The sequence below is a fragment of the Ictalurus furcatus genome, chromosome 11, assembly GCF_023375685.1.
Source record: "Ictalurus furcatus strain D&B chromosome 11, Billie_1.0, whole genome shotgun sequence".
Taxonomy (NCBI): Eukaryota; Metazoa; Chordata; class Actinopteri; order Siluriformes; family Ictaluridae; genus Ictalurus; species Ictalurus furcatus.
The window spans coordinates 21651619-21672676 of NC_071265.1; the positions used below are offsets into that span (position 1 = coordinate 21651619).

At 37.7% G+C, this 21058-nt stretch overlaps 1 protein-coding gene across 1 annotated transcript; it reads right to left on the reverse strand.

Annotated features, from left to right (window-relative positions):
• Positions 1-1494: 1494 nt before the first annotated feature.
• Positions 1495-20117, reverse strand: ppm1j (protein phosphatase, Mg2+/Mn2+ dependent, 1J). Its single transcript, XM_053636758.1, has 10 exons — positions 19679-20117; positions 12827-12944; positions 10578-10907; positions 8821-8933; positions 8544-8628; positions 8019-8137; positions 7807-7870; positions 7449-7556; positions 7055-7206; positions 1495-5572 (listed from the first exon to the last, which is right to left on the reverse strand). The coding sequence occupies exons 1-10, from the start codon at positions 19933-19935 to the stop codon at positions 5425-5427; spliced, it is 1494 nt and encodes a 497-aa protein (XP_053492733.1). The 5' UTR covers positions 19936-20117; the 3' UTR covers positions 1495-5424.
• Between the last annotated feature and the right edge of the window lie 941 nt (positions 20118-21058).

A 21058-nucleotide genomic window follows, 5' to 3' on the forward strand; every position in this document is an offset into this window, starting at 1 on the left:
ACTTCAGCGTACTTTTATTATAGGTTACATCTATTTATAGTGACTAAAACACACGTAAACCTATTCATTTTTATTTAACCCAGCCCTAGCCCATACCTTATAACTTCATAAGTGAGGGTTTAACTGAACTGTTTGGCATGAGGGATTGTGCGTGTTGATTTTGTCAGTGAGATTATTAATACCAGGTGCAATGTGGTTTAGTGGTTAGCCTCACACCTCCAGGCTTGGGGGTTCGCTTACCGTCGAGGTAACCTTACATGTTCTCCTTGTCCTATGAGGGTTTCCTCCGGGTACTCCGGTTTCCTCCCCCAGTCCAAGGACATGCATGGTAGTCTGATTGGCATGTCCAAAGTGTCTGTAGTGTATGAATGGGTGTGTGATTGTGCCCTGCGATGATTTTGTACCCCGTCCTGCGCCCTGATGCTCCCTGGGATAGGCTTCAGGTTCCCCGTGACCCTGTAGGATAAGCAGTATAGAAGATGGATGGATGGATGGATGGATGGATGGATTATTACTACCTCTTCGTTATTAATTCCTATACATAGACAGCCATGAGAGTTTTTTCCCCCTGAACTTCAGAACACTTTCTCTTTTCAGGTTCCATAACTATAAAACATCTTTATATCAGTAATTCAATCAAAACGCTACTTCCGTTTCCAAAGTAGTCATGTGGTTATGTGCCGACATGAAGCTTCTGTCGTCACTGGTCAAGTGTTTATGGCAGTTTGACTCTAGCTGATACGTGTTTTGATGCTCTTATTTCTGAGGAAACTGAGAATTAAACAGGAGGCCAGACCAAAAGATTAAACAGACCACACACAGATGTATACTTCACTAATAGACACCAATGCTCCCCCCCTTAAAAAACAAAACAAAACAAAACAAACACCAGTCTTTTTAACTTTTTAACTGGAAATAGGTTAAAAAAAACACATGAATAGTGTTCATTTTCCCCAGTGAGTAGGATTTTTAAAAAAAATTCAGAAGGAAATGGACCAAAGAAAGCTCAACATGCTGTCACTGTTAGCTATTGAGTCAGAGCTTGTTACAGAGCTGAACTTTGCACAGATTTTCAGCATTAATTTGAGGGTATTTACATCCAAATTGGTGTAGGAATCACATTTGACATGTGGTCTCCCACTTTTTAAGAGACCAGAAGTAATTGGACAAAAAATTATTGGAATAAATTAAATAGTCATTTTTAATACTTGGTTGCAAATTCTTTGTAGTCAATGACTGCCTGAAGTCTGGACCCTATAGACATCACCAGGCTCTGGGTTTCTTCCCTGATATTCCTCTACCAGATCTTTACTGCCTTAAGTTCCTGGTTGTTCTTGAGAATTTTGCCCTCAGTTTTTCCTGATGCCAAAATGCATGTTCAGTTGGATTCCTGATCAGTTCAGTTGGATTCAGGTCAGGTGACTGACTTGACCATTGCAGAACATTCCACTTCTTTTATATAAAAAAAAGTCTTGAGTTGCTTCAGGTCATTGTCCATCTGCACTATGAAGCACCATCCAGTGAGTTTTTGGTTGAAGTATTGGCTGAATCTGAGAAGATAATATAGCCCTATACAATTCAGAATTCTTCATGCTGCCTTTGTCATCAGTCCCATCATCAATAACTACAAGGGAACCTGTTGTACTGGCCGCCATACATGCCCACGCCATAAGATGAGGTGGTATGCTTTGGATCATGAGCAGTTCCTTCCCTTCTCTTACATATCTCTTGAAATCAGCTCTAAACATTTTATCTGCTTACTTGTAAGTGAAATAATGAAGGAATAAGAAATAGAACTAGACTACATTTCCCATGCTTGTAAACACAATAGTAAACTCCAGAGGCCATGGCTTCAGCTCCCACCAAATACAGAAGGGACAAAGTGGAAGATCTGCTGCCCACCAGAATAACTCACCAAAGGTTGCAGTTTAGAACTGTGATCAGAGCATTTAAAGTAAACAACCTGTTAGTATGAGGTTCAGTGAATGACTGAAGCACTGCTTCTTTTTCACCATTTCAAACTGGACATGTTAGGTCATTAACCTCAGTCTCCTGGAAAGAAAAAAATTAAGAATACTTTTCCCCTTTTTTTGTTGTCAGATTGCAATGATGAATAACATAAATGTAACCGTTTAACCCTCCTATTATGTTATGGGTCAATTGGACCCAATTCCATATTTGAGATGTCTGAAATACTGATTAATCTCTTTTTCTCTTTGAAATGACTTTCCTCATTTGGGGTCATGAACTTATATGCAAATATTTCTTCTTATGCCTTGTCTCGGACAAGCCATAATAAAGGTTTACTGTTTTAAGCTGTTCTTTGCTGTTTGTGTGTGTATTTAAACTGTGGAAGTCATTTTGACATAATGGATGTGACTCTCCTCCCCCCAACATAATAGGAGGGTTAAACACATGGGTTTATTTAACCTGTTGACACACGAGTTCCAACATTGTTTAGCTTGGTGTAATACAACTGGGTAGTAGGTATCCTTATGAAGTCAGCTATTGTTTGAATTGAAGTGCTGTAAACAGTCAGTAATATACTTATAAATGATTTGGGCATATGGCGGAGAATTAACGGTCTGTGCTGTTCACTACAACACAGTGTGCAGTAATTACAGTGTGTCCAATTACTTTACAGTAATTACACTCTATACCTGAATGTATAAAGTGCGTTAAACAACTATTCCTAGTGCAGAATCTTCAATATTGAATATGACAATGAGCTATCTGTTAGCATCAGCTGAATTTTAAATAGCACATTGAATCTAATTCATGGCAAAGAGACAGAAAATAATTTATTCAAAGATGGGAGATTTATTTTGAAGGAATCACAGTTGCTTAGGTGTTACAGCTTGACAAATGATAAAACAGTCAGCAAATCAACTAAACATGTTATAGCAAAAAACAAAGTTTGTTAGCAGTCAGCATCAACTCAAATGTTCAGATATATTCACAATCGGTTGTTCAAGATAATTTAAGCATGGGGTATTGAAATAAAATTCAGGATCAGGACCTTGGTTCTAATGTTGAAATGTGTTTGCATTAAAACATTATTGGTGGGAAGCTAGCTGCCACCTAAAACCCTTTTCAACCCATTTTTACAAATATGGTACCTCATGTGAAAGTTATAGTAATAATACATTATAATAATGAATTCATCATGAATGGTAGGTTTCTAGGTTCCATATAAGTGCTGATCTTGGACTAAAAGCTGCTTTAATAGGGATTCTCAATATATAATAAGCTTCTATACTTGGCTCAGAAAAAAAAGCTACAGTTTAAGTGAAAATTAGTGTGCACAAATAATGCATCTGGGTTTGATTATAATCAAAAATCCACCTCCTTGCAAGTTTTAGGTTCATTGTGAACATGGCTTTGTGGAGAGTTAGGGAACCTGGGTTTAGTCAAATGTGCAAGAGTTGAAATGATGGCCTCTATTTTCCAGAACTTTGTCAAGGTGTGGGTTACAGTAGTATATCTCATTTACATTCATGGCATTTAGCAGACACTAGAGAGACTTACATTTTATCTCATTTATACAAATTAGCAGTTGAGGGTTAAGGGCCTTGCTCATGGTCCCAGCAGTGGCAGCTTGGCAGTAGGGATTTGAATTCACGACCTTCAAATCAGCAGAGTTGGGTATAACGTGTTACTTTGTAGGCCTATTCGTGTGATTTTTTTCTGATAACACTGTAATGTAACGCACATTGTACATTTCAAATATATGTAATTTGATTACAGTTACTGATGACAATAAAATTACGTTACTTGCATTAAAAAATTTGTTAAGAAAACAATATTAAGCAAAATGCATTTTTAAAATAAATCATGTTTTGCATGGCTGCCAGGGGCGTAACCTGGCCTGGGCTGTAGCCCCGAAGATTTTTTCCTTAGCCCCGATTAATTCTCCACTTGGAGTGGTTTGTCACTACATAACTGAATGTCATTAAAAGAAGACAGCGGTGTTGTAATTTTATATCTTCAGTGAATGGAGGCAAGACCAATTAGACGTGGAAATATGTGGAAATAGTCGAGTCTTATTGGCTGACAGTCTCTCAATTCTTCCAAACGCTAGCTCACAATGGATATATGCTGATTTTATTTTATTTTTTTAAACCAGTAAAGGGGTTGACATTGAAGCAGTAACATCCTCTCATGCTGAGCAGGAAAGCAAGGTGTGTAAATGTCTGTATGAGTTCCAGTTTACATGAACATGATATGAGCAGAGCATAAGGAAAGGTAATGTACTTTGCATGGCACCGTAGCAGCTAAACCCATAGCTTAGTTGTGCCCTTGGCTAGCGACACCAAACTAGCCTAGTTTGAAAAGTTTTATATTTTATCGGTCTGTTAGTCCTAAAAACAGTGACAACACCCAAGGCATGTTTTATGATGAATCCAACTTTTTCTGATCATTTCATACATTCACACACGCTAAAATTACTGAAAGAACTACGAGTTACACATTGTAGTGTATTTTTTAGGTTTGATAGGTTTTGAAAGTAACTTGAAAGTAAAGTAATTAGTAATCTGATTACCTTTTACATGCAGTAATCAGTAATGTAATCAAATTACAATTTTAAAGTAGTAATTAGTAATCTGTAGTGGATTACTTATTTTTTTTGGAGTAACTTACCCAACACTGCAAATCAGTAGTACAACGTCTTAACCACTGAGCTACCACTGCCCACAAGTGCCACAAGACAATTCTACACAATGGCCTCAATCACAATAATATTATTCCTTTTCCAAAGGAGAAGTGTTTGACCCTGTCATTGTCAGGACTAATGAGAAAATTGTGCTTCCCTTCTTTTCTTGGTGATCATTAGTTTCTAAATAAAGCTACTGCAAAGTCACTGAAATGCATGTGTTCAAATAGACACATTCTTTGGAGACATTTAGGGGAGCTGCGGGAAATGGATTAATTTGCTAAGTTTTAATTACAGGTTGATAAGTTTAAGCTTAAAGATAAAGTGCTTACATCTATACATTCTCAACCATCACGATTTCATCTCATATCACCAATGCTCCATTCCTCTGTTTTCTTCGGGTCATGTATAAAAGACCCTGTTTATTTACCTGGCACTAATCTCTCTTCTTCTCTATCTCTCCAAATAGACTTACAGAGTATATGTTTATATCACAGCGGCTTTGTGTGTTCTGAAGTCTTTCACAGTAAATCTGTGAGAAATGTTGAATGAGAAGAGTGGCACTTAATGATGATGTTATCCCAGGCTTGATAAGAAGAGGTAAGAGTCGACACGATTCCTCTGAAAAGTCAGAGGAAGAGGAGCAATGCATATGTCTTTCCCTTCAGCTCAATTTAGCATGGATTTTTTGGTATTGCACCCCTTCCTCAGCCGGCACGAATTAGCGCCGTGTCCTGATTTGCTCACCAGAGAAGAACTGAGCTGCCTTGTCATGTCTCTGACTCTGCCCCAGCCAATGGGATGACAAACACTGTTATGTCATCACCTGATCCCAGTCTGTCATTGGGCAGCCTCCAACCCCGCTCTTTCAGAACACCACGAGACCTCATTAGGAGATCCTGAGCCGCCAAAGTATACCTTTCACAAAGAGAAAATAAGAATATATAAAGTAGGAATATATATATATATATACAAAATATATAAAAATAAGAATATATTTTCAATATATAAATTTGATAATGGGAAATGATGTTAAATGGAGAAATGAAAACCACTGACAGCTACTGATGCATCACACCCACTCAACTGTGCTTTTAGTCTTTGCAAATGCGGGGTTTGATTTTATGCCTCCACCACTGAATGGTGAAGGCATTACTTTTTTCGGGTTGTCTATCTGTCTGAGATTATTGTTAGCGTAATATCTCCAGAACGAGTGGTTTTATGTTTGCAGTGTTTATATGAAATCATCATTGGAATCAGCAGATGAACTGATTAGATTTTGGTATTGAGCCAAACAAGGTAAAGGTCACAGCAAGGTCAAATGTCTGAAATTGTTTTTTTCAGTAGCTTCTTTCATGTTTGAATTACACTGTATGATCAAATGTATGTGCACCCTTTGCTAACCGGTGCATAAAATCAAGCACATAGCCATGCAATCTCTATAGACAAACAGTGGCATGAATGGGTCATACTGAAGCACTCAGTGACTATAACATAGCACTGTTATAGGATGTCATCTTTGCCACAAGTCAGTTTGTGAAATTTCTGGCCTGTTAGATCCACCCCAATCATCTGTATGTGCTATTATTGTGACATTGAAGTGTCTAGGAGAAACAATAGCTCAGACACAAAGTGGTAGACCATGCAAAGTCACAGAGTTAGGCCACAGAGTGCCACAGAGTGCCAAAGCACATAAAATTCACCTGTTCTCACTCACTACAGAGTTTCAAACTGCCTCTGGAAGCAACATCATCACAAGATCTGTGTGTGAGGAGCTTCATGAAATGGGTTTCCATGGCTGAGCAGCTGCACACAAGCCTAAGATCACTATGCACCATGCCTAGCATCAGCTGGAGTGGTGTAAAGCACACTACCACTGGATTCTGCAGCAATGGAAACTGGAGATACTGGAGTGATGAGTGGAAGAACTCCGGTGGTCCAGAGTCCTGACCTCAACCCAAATGAACACCTCTGGGATGAACTGAAATGCTGATTGTTAGCTAGTCCTTCTTCTGACCAAATGGGCACAAATTCCCATAGACACGCTCCAGAATTTTGTAGAAAGTCTTTGTAGAGTAGTGGAGACTTTTATAGTCACAAAGTTTACTCTCTGACATAGTAAACACCTGTCTCTCCCTCTCTGTCCTCATTATGCAGTAGGCTGTGCTATTGCATATTATTTCAGTTTGAAAAGTGTATTACTTTTCTGAAGGAGTATAACATGTTGTAAAGGTTTATTTCTCATGTGTCACCTGCTCAGTGGTGTGGTCAATTAATTTTGAATTCACAATGAATGAATATTTAACGAAGTCAGGCTTAAAATAAAAATAGTTCAATCTTTATCTTGCTTATACATGTATGTATGCAGTTTAGGAAAAAGAGCTGAAAGGTTAAAAGTACCTCATTGGGTCATTAGGCTCACAGCAGGACAGAAATTTTGTCACTGCATCTGCTACTTCTCTGTCAGAAGTCACGTCCCACAATCCATCAGTGCCCATAATAAGGACGTCATCAGGGCCATGCTTGTGCTCTGAAATATTGTATACTTTCACCTGAACATACAACAAGAGAGCAAAAGAGGAAATTAGTACAAAGCTAACACAATCTTTGCCTTGACTGAGCATGTAAGATGTTGTGTTACATATTTTAAAAATCCTAAAAACCTTTGATTTAAATCATCCTGAGTCAATAGATTCTCAAAATTAATTAACAGAAGAGACCAAAAGATGGCACAAGTGGATAAAGTCAGTGCCAAACACTAAATGATAACTTTACAACCACAATTATAACCTACCTCTGGACAGCAGGATAGGAATGGTTTGATATGAATGTTTGAATTGTAAACTTTCAGATCATGGTCTCCTAAACCACGTGTTACTCCAATTGTGGCCATGACTCGGGCCTATGAACACACACACACACACACACACACACACACACACACACACACTTATATTAAAAAAACACAGTATGGTAAACATCTCAGGAGGAAATTGACAAGTAAAACTGAATGAGCAACGGAACAAATATAAAAGTGCAGCTGCAATAACTCTATATAATTTCCTTTAGTTTGTGTTCTTATAAGATATGAAGCACATTAAACTAATAAAGGTTATTACAGATTGAGTATATAGCTCCTTTAGATTGATTACCTTTTTCCCCTCTCCATAAATGAGGGGGAACTTGAGGTCATCTTCAACAATTGTTTTATATGCCCTGTAATCAAGAAATTAAAATGCATCATCACTAACACAGATGTGGAATATTTGACCATAATCTCACATATTGATTTAGTAAAAATGCTTGGATTGTCTACAGATAATCAGCTAAAGTTGTACAACCTCACACACTCAGACATACTTACCACCCAGTCATGGTGTGGTCTCTAAATAACATCTTCTTGCCTAGCTCACTGTGCTGAATGCGTCGGGGAAACTCAATGTGTGTGAACTCGTTCCCAAGCAGGTCTGGTTTAAGGAATCCCTATAAACACCGTAAAGATCATGAAGCAGTTTGTTATTATAAGGATTTTGAAAAAGTAATCAAACATTTTCAGAGAGGAAGATATCTACATGAAGACCTTAGCCTGGTGAGCATACACTCTTGTTCAACATCTTCCAGACACAGGCCTGCAGTGATTCTTGACTTTTGAAAATTATCATTCCTCAGTACATTTTTTTTTTTTTTGCCACTCACTGACTATCAAAACATCAGGTTGGAATAAATCATGATATCATCTTAAATTCAGCTTTGGTAAAAAATGCACATGTTAGTATGGTTCTATTTGCGATAACATTTCCATTTAAAAAAAATGAATTTGTTTTGTTTTCATTCAAAATTACCAGTGAACTGATCTGTGCACTTGTGGTACTGCAGGTGAGAAACTCACCAGGTACTGCAGCCGTTGTCTCTCACTCTCTGGTGTGAACTCATTAGACATGGGAATAATCTCATCATTGCGAACAATTATGGCTCTAAAATACAAAGAGTAGATCCTTAATGCCTAGAAGTGTATAGTTCTTTCAACAAATATTATAGAAATAGGACTTTTGTCAATTGCATCCCAGTAAATTACAAAACAATGTTATAGTTTAATTAGATAATTATTTTAAAGACTGTAAATATTTGTAATATTTTAGTGTCGGTTCATTCTGTAATCTTCTTACCTGCTGTCACCTGCATTTGCTACGTAGAGTTTCCCTAACAAATGCACAGCAGTCAAGGCACAACATCCTCCAGAAATGCTGTAAGATGCCTTCTCCTTTTCAATGAGGTCGTCCTTCGTAGAAAACACAGCAGAATATTATTCTAACCAAAAATACACAGTGCTGTCTGTAAGTAATCGTGCCAAGCCTTTTGGTTTTGGCTCTGTACTGCTGCTCTGTGTGACATGGACTCATTAGAACATTTCAAATAAAACAATTACTCTAAAGAAGAATGAAGTAATGAAAAAGGCACACAGTGTGAGATTTTATTAGAGGACATAGCCATATCAAGTATTATAGGCTTTTTTTTTTCTTCTTTTTTTTTTTTTTTTTTAAAGATGGCACTCCCATTTTAGATGGCAGGACGTACAAAAAACTGCCTATGTGTTGCCATATCCTTAATGAATGTACAAGAGAGCTAAGAAAATGACTGGAATGAAGTGGCATTTCCACCTTAATCCTGCTTCTGTCTCTCATTGTGTCAGCCATATAATTGTCACTGACACTAAAGCAGCCCGTCATGACACTGCTTTAATTAATCACATTGACAATGTGAAAAAAATACTGCCAAAAATAATAAGTGAAAATGAACTGTTTAGAATATTGCTAAAAAGTGCCCAGATCTACATGGGTGCTTTTTAGCAATATTCTAAACAGTTCATTTTCAGTTAAAATGATAAACCAAAATACTGTATATCAACTCAAATATGAAATATGGTGTCATGGCCATGCAGTATCTCCCAGTTAAACTGCATTACTTATCAATGTGAATGTGACTGGTGTTGGAGCCAAAAAGAACCTGTGTTACATACCTGGTAAAACATCACCAGAGAACATAACTATATTTCAGCAATGGATTTACTAACAAGTACTAATTGTGATGATTTTGTGATGTAATTATAATTGAAGTATAACTGAAGTAGATATTCTGCACTTTCACCTCATGTGTCTAATCTAATCTAATCTGTTAAACTGCAGAGACAAATTTTTGCTTTCCAGATCAAAATTTATGTCACTGTCCAATTATGTTGACTAGGCTGTAAAACAAACATTTACGGCGTTCACAGAGATCAATATAGCTTGTCACAGTGAACACAAATTGGCTAAATAGTGGAGCAGATATTTGATTAACCCTATTAGACCAGCTAATCTGATATAATTCACTGACGTCTTGTGAGCATCACCACGTCATAGTTATTTATGTGAGAGAAGAAGGTTTTTGTCCAGATAAAACTAAAGATACTGTATTTGGATAACTACACAACTCATTTTTCTCCTTTTTACAGACTAAAAAAATCTAACTGGTTAAAAAAAAGGCATGAAGTTTATTATGCTGGATTGTGGACTGCTTGCTTCATCACTGAGTATCGATCAGGGTTTTTTTTTTGGTTTTTTTTAGATGTTTTTGAAATCTTTTGTCTCTGGAAAGTTGCACCAGAGTGAATTGAAGTATCTTATTAAGAAGACTAAAAAGTGCACGTATATAGTATTGGCTGTTTGAGATGTGCCATGATGAATTGGAATGTTTGGCTGACAAGAGTAACTGGTCTGGCTGGTTATGTATATCTATGTACAACCTATGCAAAGTTTCATGACATTAATGTAGGCCTGAAAGGGTTAAACTGATTACGCTCACTAGTTCAGTACTGGTTGTATATTTGTGATCAATATTTGACTCAGTGTCAAATATTTTAAGGCCTGGAACATCATGGTCTCACCATCTGTTTGAAGGCATTCTCTATGATTCCCATAACCAGGCTTTCCAGACTGACAACCTTCTCCATGTGGAATCGAGCAATGGGATCTGCAGGACCATCCTGGTCTTCTGCATCCATGCAGGATCCCTTCTTTTGCTCAGCCTGATAGGGACTCCCATTTTTAGCTAGGCAGATGGGTGGTGGGCTGCTCTGATTCTCCAAAAGATGGGCTACTTCACACAAACGATCTCGGATGAGACGATGGAGGAGTTTGGAGGCCATGAGGGCAGCTCCAGAGCCAGCATGACCATCAAATACACCCCAGAAATGCATGGGGATACCTGTGGTGTCCTGTAGACAGAGAGAGAGAAAGATGGGTGGTGGTGTGAAAGGAAAGGAGAATAGGTACACAGTCAGAAAAAAGGTGTGATTTTATGATAAATGTGGTTGTGAAAGGAGTTGTCACAGGGTTCAAAGGTTCATCTTACTAATAGTTACAATAAGCAACACAACTGTAGAAAAGCATACATGAGGTTAATTATTGGATCTTAAAAGCAGTGTTGTACCTCTGATCTGTGTAAATTGTTATTATTTCGTCTTCTGGGAAACATGTAAATATCTTATGTAGCATCTGAAGTGCAGTACTAAATGAAAAAATAAGATCTTTAAAGAAAATAATAACAAATTACACCAATCATCCTGTTTAAAAGTTGACATTCCCCTGGCTCTTACTGTAGTGTGTTGCCTTCTTGAGAATCAGTGAATGTGTGCACCTTTTGTAATAGTTGTGTACGAGTCCCTCAGTTGTCCTAAGTGTGAAAAGATGGATCTCAACATCATACAGACACTGTTGGAAAGGGGTTAAATATGCAGAAGATGCTGGAAAAGCTAATAATGTGCAGGACCTGGAGAATTTTTCTGAAGAACAGTGGGCAGTTTAACTGCTCAGGACAAACAAGGGACTCATGATCAACTATCACAAAACATAAAAACAGACATTGGTCATCCAGGTAACAACACACAGTATTAATAATCAAGCATATGTAAACATTTGAACTGGTTCATTTGTGCAAATTCAGTTATTATTGTGTGCTGTGGACTATATTTAAACATCTCTCATGTGAAATACCTTATTTAGGGCAGAATTAAACATTTAGCAGATTCTGCATAGGGTATGTAAATTTATTAGCACAACTGTATCTGCACTGCCCCTTCCTATATAGTGGCAAACATGCTACATTACAAAATTCAAGACTTCCTGATGTAACTTGAAGGAATTAATGGTGCATTCAAGCCACGTCAGAAAGATCGTATTAATGAGTTGAACGCACATGAATGCCGCCACAAAGTCGTAATTACGAGTGGGAAACTTGAGTTGGGGGCGTGTCAGTAAGAAAACATGGTGGACTCAATGGATGCAATGTCTGTAGTTGACGGTAAATTTGTTGAAATTGAATGCTTACAATAAATCAAGCTAACTGCCTGCACAAAATACGATAGCATTGTACAATTACAATATAATATGTAACGCTAAAGTGTACAGTGGCTTCATAAATTGATTTAAAAAAAAAGTAAAACACACCTGATGCACATTCTTTGTTCTTCATTTTCTAGACGTATAGTTTAAAAAGCTTGCGGTATTATTTTCTGTAGTTAATTAAGAGAAGGTACACCAACTCTGAAATACAAACTTCTCAGGAGGACTTGAACAAACAGCAACTCAGGAGATTAAAACCTTTTTTAGTCTTTCTTAGGCTTGGAAAAGCAGACATGAAGCTAGTAGTAAGACCCAAAACCACAAATCCACAAATCAATGGCTACCATTGCAATGGAAAATACAGTGTATGTGTGTGTTGAAGTGGTCTAAGTGTTAAGTTTTAATATATATATAATAAATCATATTATATATAAAACCTGAACACAAGGTTTGTGTGGAAGGTGGAGGACAACTACATCTGTGTGTGTGTGTGTGTGTGTGTGTGTATTAAGTATAGGTTATACATAACAATGTTGATTTATTTGATTGACAATACAAATAAATAAAAGCACAAAAGAACAAATAACTGTCTGCCTGTGTTCTCTGAGCACTGTACTGCCAAGATTATTATACACATACAGTATTATTGGTTACAAACTATTTTGGAAGTTGAACTGCAAGATAAAATTGCAGTCCAAATGTGAGAAACTGAATGAGGAACCTGAACCTGAAACTGAGATGAACTTGCTTTCTGTGGCCAAACTGTGTTGGTCTGAGAGCTAGTAAATCTTACCCCACTGTCCTCTAGAAGCACGGAGGCACGCTGCTGTTTGCTTGTCAGCTTCTTCACGTATAGCACGTCACATGAGGCCTGGTCCTCATTCAACATACTCTTTCCTGCATTTATCACCCTAAGATAAATGGAGAGAGAAAGTTTATTTGTGTAGTCAAATTCTTCACATCATCATATCAATGTTTCAGCTACATATCCTCAGGTAGCCTTGCTAAAACTTTATAATACATTGGAAATAAAATCAAGTTGAACAGAACGGAGCATTAGGGCATTGATATATTCAGAAAACTACACATTGAAAGATTGTTAAAAGCAATAAAAATGACCACACTGAGAACTCGTCATATAAAGCACATTAGCAGAGACAGTGTGCATTGAAAAACCTGATCCCTGCCTAACAGCAACTGGATCTGATAGTGATTAAAAATATTAATCTGAAAAGGTCTCATTTACATACCATACTGAAAAAAGTATTTCAAATAGGCTGTATTAATAACTTTTTTTCTTTTTTTTTTATGAACTGCATTAAATAGTAATTTCTCTGTATGTGGCTTTGGATCCCTGAATGAATCCTTATTGATATGCAAATTTACTTGGCCTCTTCTTAATATCCTTCACTGCTGCATTCATAAACTCTTTGCAGGTCTTCATGTATTACTATAGTGAGTGTAAGTTCTTATGTAAAGCTTACTTCCTTTTTATGAGTAAACAGATGTAACACCGTCTCAAAAAGCTCTCAGCTGCTTACATACTTTTCAGGAAATAGCATCTCTGCACTCAATGCCGAAGGAATGAGGAAACCCCTTCAGATTATGACATTTTTAGACATCTTTCACATCTTATATATATAGATCTAAAAAGTATAGACTTTCTCGAAATGACATGCGCTTCTCTTTTTTCAAGTATTTCAACCACAAGTAATGTTATAGCATTTTAAAGTCTTTTTCGTCCCAAAAGTAAAAAGGGAAAAAAATGCATTTGATTTCCATTCTAACAGCCAGTATCAGTATACAAACTGAATTGGTTAGGATTATGTTCATTTCACTACAGCCTTAATCTACCTTAATCAAAGTGTGACGTTCACCGCATATGGAAATTTAAGGTTGTAGACATCTGTACACAGATCGACTGCATTTAAAGCTATGTTCGTTAACACAGTTGGCTCAGTGTGATCATTGCCGGAAGGTAGCTGAGGCAAAATTTAAAAAATAAAGTAATTTTGGTGAAATATGGTTTCTTAAAGTTGGTGTCAAATTATATATATATATTTTTTTGGGGGGGGGGGGGCTTTGTACAAGTAAAAGGGAAAAAAAATATCTCTAACACACATTTTAATGACAATCATTAAAAATAATCTGAAGTCCGTTTTACTCTGTGCAATTACATTAGTCTTGTCACACTGTAGATACACACCCAATACAATCTCGGCTAAATTCTATAACACACTGTGCGATATATGATCTATATCTATCGTTATCGTATCTATCCTCTAAAGGCAGAGCTGTGATGAAAGAAAACTACTATGTTCTGCTTATGTCATCAATCAACATGGGACTAAACTAAACAGAAACATTCCTCAAAGTGAGTATGAGATAATACAGTTATTTTCCCCAGCCATTAACGTGTACTCACTTATTTTGACACTAGCAATAGTCACAATTCATCTACCCTATCACAGACATACTATACAAATTCACATGTCTAGATTCATCCATCCATCCATCTTCTATACCACTTATCCTTTTCAGGGTCATGGGGAACGTGGAGCCTATCCCAGGGAACATCGGGCACAAGGCAGGGTATACCCCAGAGAGGGTGCCAATCCATTGCAGGACACAATCACACACACATTCACACACCCATTCATACACTACGGACACTTTAGACATGCAAATCAGCCTACCATGCATGTCTTTGGACTGGGGAAGGAAACCAGAGTACCCGTTGTACTCCGCACAACCAGGGCCACGGTGGGAGTCAATCCCCCAACCCTGGCGGTGTGAGGCAAACGTGCTAACCACCGTGCGCCCCATGTCTAGATCATCCATGTTATTTTGTCATACTTTGATGATAATCCACTCTAGTTTAACCAGAAGGGAAATGAAAAAGACTGCTTAAAGATTACAGAACACAACTCAACTCAAACTAAACAGAGACAATACCTGTGGCTTCTGCTTCAAACTTTGACATTGACATAGACCAACATGTCAATCATTATATAATATCATAAAGTACATTTTGTGAGGATTGTATCAGGAATTTCTTATATAGCAATTAATTTGGTCCCCAGTTAACCTTATGCGAGCTGCTCTCAAATGAGGAAGTAGAACCGCTGTCTACAAGTTCCTCTTCTGAGGTCACAAGTGCTAACAACACTATTTCTGAAACCAGGGTTTCCGCTTCAACATTATTTTTCTTTAGACAACAGCCCAGTACAAGTGCTCAATTTATTGGCTTTCATCTGCACAATAAAGGCAGAACATTTGGGGGCTTGAAATGTTGGGTATTATTGTCTAAAGGAAGTCTGATAAGCCACATTTTAATCCACCATTTATTTAAAATGAATCACAAAACAGTGAGTATCATTAGAAATATATCATATGATAAATTTGATAAGTCCTGATAATTGTACCAAAAATATAAATAAAACATTACAAATAATATAATATAAACAAAACATTATGAGTCCACAAATAAGTATTCTGCAATAAAAGGTATCTTCTAAGAGGTGACGAAACTCTTCTAAGAGGTGACAAAACTCGAATAAGTGTTTCCTGTTTTAGATGACTTCAAATGTAAGTAGTCAGTGTTTTCTTAAGAAAAGTGTATAAGAATCTGCACATCACAATTGAGTACTTAAATATAGTATTTTAGGAAACTAGAAAGTAGTGTAGTCAAGAACCCTTGGCGCAAATGGCTCACAGAATTGCTATTTAGTGTAGGATGCTCAGCGATGACATCAAGCACCACTCCCGTTCCTGTTAGGCTGACAGTAAATGGAGATAGGGAGAACTGAAGATAATGTTGTATAGATGTCTTCTGATCTAGACAATAGCCTACAAATTAATGTATCATGTTGCAGATCAATGATTTAACTCTCTACAGGACAAACAGTAAGTGCTCCATTAACACAATGTGACTGATAGCTACAGAATCACATCATTCGAGCCACTATTAGAAAGCCTCACATGCTTAGTGTGTAGTGTAGTGTGTTCTGTAGGTCGGGTGGTAGTTATGCTTTGGGTCTGAATATGTTTGGAACAGAACACTGGAAGAAATACAGCTACAATGCAACGTGATAAGACATGATACATAGTACTTTGACCACACACAATGTTTTAGCAAAACACTGATTTCAGATTTGAAGCGTAAAGCACAAAGAAAGATCACATTCATTAATGTGAATATAAACAATGTACAGTGATACATTTACAGTGTTTATTCAAAATTCATCCTTAGTAACTGCCTGGTTAAGGTTACAGTGGTTTAAATCAGGGAACTAGTTTGTTTTAGGCCTATATTATGGGGAATATAGTCAACTAAATTAATTAGAAAATGTCATGGGGCAGGTAAAAAAACTGTACTAGCAGAATTTTTTAAATAGTCCTGCACATATCTCTATAAAACAAAACAAAACAAAATCCTTCTGCTTTATGCTACACCCACTTTGGTTTTAAATCTGAAAACAGACACAGGTATGAATATCTGGAGCTATACAGATACGGACAGTGCCATTGCATTAAACTCCTACTATATATGGGGACCAAGGTTCAATCCTATGTGGAGATTTGAATGTTCGGTGATTGCATGAATTTTCTTTGCTAGGTGTGAATGTGTGTGTGATGCCCTGTGATTTTTTTTCTTTATAACTAAGCAAGCTTCGTCATTCATTAGGGCTTCACACATAATCAGAATATGACAGTGGAATCTGCCAATTTCAGTTTCCAATGGGTGGTATCATCATTTCGAAGTTCACAGATTTTAGTTGTAATCAGTCCTGCCTGTGTTGATTGTGCCATTCATGAAATTCAGAAACTACGTGTTCTTCTCATTTCCGAACTTGCTCTTGCTCATTTTTCTTCCTTGCTTCCCTAAACACTTCTTGGCTCCCTTACCATAAGGATGCCATGAAAGGATTCAAGAGAAGGAAATAAGGACAGATGAAATCAGTGTTATTATTTGCAAATGTTAATATTATTTATAAATGAGATGCCCTTACTCACTGAAGTGTCACTTTAAAGTGTTATGACTTATTGATATTTAATTATTTATTTATTTTTAGCTGTAATTTCTGTTCCTGGGCATAGGAAATGCATGTACACAACATGCTGTGATAACACACTTAATTAAAAAATAAATACCAATTTAAGTATTAGGTAGCAAGCGAGGTCAATGAAAAGCATAAATTAAAGTTTTGCAATGGCATGGGGAGGACAGCCAGAATTGGTTTCGGCTTTGCTGGGGAAAACAAGGATATAATTAATAATGCAGGTCAGTGCTACTGCCTTGAGTCATCTGTGAGATACGCTGCTTTTTTTTTTTTTAGATTCCTATGTAGTCTCATATATATTTTCTTAGAGGTCAATAGCTAAAAGTGGGTTTACTCACCTGACGTGGCATAATAAAAAGCCTATAAAAAGACTATTTCTCTTTAGAATAGTCTTAAAACATTTAATTCTATTTCTCACTTAACTCCATATTTAAAAAGAGAAACAGACAGTCAGTTCAGTAATAGTTCTAAAAACTGTCATAATATAAAACTCTACTTTAGCTCTGCTCCCTCAGGCCAGTGATGCCATTTTTCCAGGGCCAGTTTTACTGCTAACAGATTCCTGTTTCCAGATTACCAGTAGTAGTAGTTGTGTTCAACTAGTGAAGGTTTACAGGAAAGGAAAAATACACGGTAACGGCATCAACATCAACATTGTATATGAGTGAAGCATCAGGATCAGGATTGGAGCAGTGGAAAAAGCTTCCTTGATTTACTGGAACTCTTGGTCATCTTGAGAATTCCAAGAGAGTTTTGTAACCAAGGAATTTGCAAGCCAACGGAATTTTTAAGGGTCATTGATGGTTTTGGGGTTTGGCCAATCAATTATGGCTTTGCCAATCCCCAAAACCATTACAAGCTACATGCTGTCTTCCACTGGTCCTCAACCTAGAATCTGGATCAATTTATATCCATCTCCTGAGATTTAGTGAAGATACTGGCAGATTTCAGTTGTCTGAATGCTGATGGGCCCCCTGTAATCAAAGCATGGGTGAATATTTTGAACAAAAACAAATAAAGAGATGCAGGTAAGGTAGACATATTTGAGGGCCATGGTGATGTATTCATCCATAGTCTTTCTCTGAGTTCTGCAGGTGGAAACACCTCGTCAATGAAAGACTCTCCGAGGAGAATGGCCAGACTGGTTTAAACGTGCAGGAAGGCTACAGTAACTCAAACAGCCATATACATATTACATATGTGGTGAGCTGAAAATGCACATTTCAAACCTTGAGGAAGATTAACTAAATCATTGGTTGAAAAACATTGTTTCATTTGTAGTCTATACTGATTTAAGACTACATAAAGGTGCACCTGTGATAACCTAATAGCATCAAACTTTATGATACATCACATAATTTTGCAATCTTCATAATCATGGGTAAGGTTTCACAAACTAATATTGTGTAAAAATAATAATAATAAAAAATGTACACAAATATATGGCAGGTTTTCAGTCTGGTCTGATGGGTCCATGCAGTTCATGTCTATTTCAGACCTTGTTTTCTGGCTTTAAAATATGAAGTGGCAGAGGTAATCAAAGGATGGGCTGAAAACCACTGCTAGTCTCAGAGGAAAATGCCTATTTTCTTCATACAAATATATCCCGTGTATCCTAACTGTGGACATTAAGAGGATTGCAGAAATAAAACTCATTGCTAATGAAAAAGGTACAGTTCTAACATGGTGGCCTTGTCTCATCACAGCATACTATAGAAAATAGTTCTATTGCTATTTTGAAGAAAACAACAACTAATGACAAAAACGCAGGGACCCAATGACACTATTTGATTAAGGCATGTTAATCCTAATGAATCTTCTCATACATGTCTATGCGTAATCTCCACTAGCCTGTTTAACCCCTATCAACAGGACTACTGTTGTAACAGCGTGCAGAACATCTTTTTATCCTAAATGATATTGCAACAGGTGGCACATTCATTCATTCATAATCAATAAAAGGGGAAAAAATAGCTTGCTTTGCTTTTGGACCCTGAATAAGCAGCTTTTCAGTCTGCACCCTGATCACGTGACTTGATTCTGTCTTTTCATGTTTTCATGTTTTGAGTTGAAGCAAAGAGGATGTGGTGTGTGCGCTTACTGGCAGATAGACCACGGTGTTCGTACACTGTCTAGAGGTGTAAAAAGCCTGCATATGCCGCAGTTTACTTTAGGCTGCTGAACGCCTCAGATCACCATGCAGCCAAGCCTGCTGTCGATCGCAGCCTACGTCATCATTACACACAGAGAGATGGCGCACGGGGCTTAGAGCATAACGTTCGCTATACAAAAAAAAACAACAACAAAAAAAAACAGTGTTGAATGAATACCTACGCTGGTTATATGGGTCCCGATTAATTTAAATGAAGATCGTAGACGTTAATTTAACACTGTACCCAAGACGCGTACCGCTGCGCAGTTGCATTACACCGCACTGAGCTGAGGTTTGCCCTTGGATGTGATGTATGTGCCTCACAGCATCACCGACCCGAACCCTAAAACACATTCAGTCCACTCGCACTGAATGAGTGACCCATAACGGAAGGTGCATGAGCAAGAACCATAAATAATCTCCGACTCACTCTGCATATCCGGTGCGCCAGGGCATCTTGGCGTCTCTCCGGAGTGTGATGACGGGCCGGGATGCGTGCTCGGCCGCGTACTGCACCAACTCATTGCTCAGCTCCAGAAAGTCGGGCCGCGCGTACGGGAAACGCGGGGGCAGAGAGTCCGCTCCGCTGAGCTGCTGCTGCTGTTGAGGATGATGATGGTGGTGGTGGCCGTGCGGAACAATGCCGCCTACCAGCGAAGACATGGCATTTTTCACTTTGCTAATCATTGCGGCGGTACAGCGCGCGGAACTCGGGGGAAAGCTAAAAGCGAAAACGGAGCGGCGCAGCGGGCGAGACGCGGTGCAGGAAGCCAGCGCTCCTGAGCTCGTATGACGTCCGAACACACGATGGTATCCTCATAGCGGGGGAAAAAACCCCCAACCTCACCCGATCGAGTGTGGATCATCCAAGAGGCTCTGAGGAGGCACAGAAGTTCTGCATGTCAGTCTGGTCGCTGTAAGGAGAATGTATTTACAGCGTGTGCAAAAATCAGGGGGGGGACCTGGAGAGTGAGGCAGTGACGCCGCGACGTAACCACAACGACCGTGCCACTGATATACTCTAACCAGATCACTCTTCTTCTTCTTCTTCTTCTTCTTCTTCTTCTTCTTCTTAATAACAACAATAACAACAACAACAACAACAACAACAATACTAACAGGCCTAGTAATGCTAATACTGCCACTGATACTCTAACCATATCACTATTCTTCTTTTTCTTCTTCTTCTTCTTCTTCTTAATAATAATAATAATGATAATAATAACAATGCTAATAGGCCTACTAATGCTACTACTGCCACTGATACTCTAACTTTATCACTATTGTTATTCTTAATAATAATAATAATAATAATAATAATAATAACAACAACAACAACAACAACAATAATACCAATAGGCCTAGTAATGCTAATACTGCCACTGATACTCTAACCATATCACTATTCTTCTTCTTCTTCTTCTTCTTATTAATAATAATGATGATAATAATAATAATAATAATAATAATAATAATGACAATACTAATAGGCCTACTAATGCTACTACTGCCACTGATACTCTAACTTTATCACTATTGTTATTCTTAATAACAATAATAATAATAATAATACACTGAGTTCAATGTATTAGCTAGATACTAGTTCACTTTAGCCTGCCTAATAAACATATGAACATCCTTACACAGTGTTTTAAACCCCCGGCTACGCTGCAGCTCTTGATACACTGGTATCAGCACCATCACACACAGTCATTGCCACTGCAGTTTCAGTTGTTGCGCAAATAGAATTTGGTCAGTGGTGGTGGGCCTGTGTACAGTAATCCCTTTTCACTGACGAGATAGACCATGT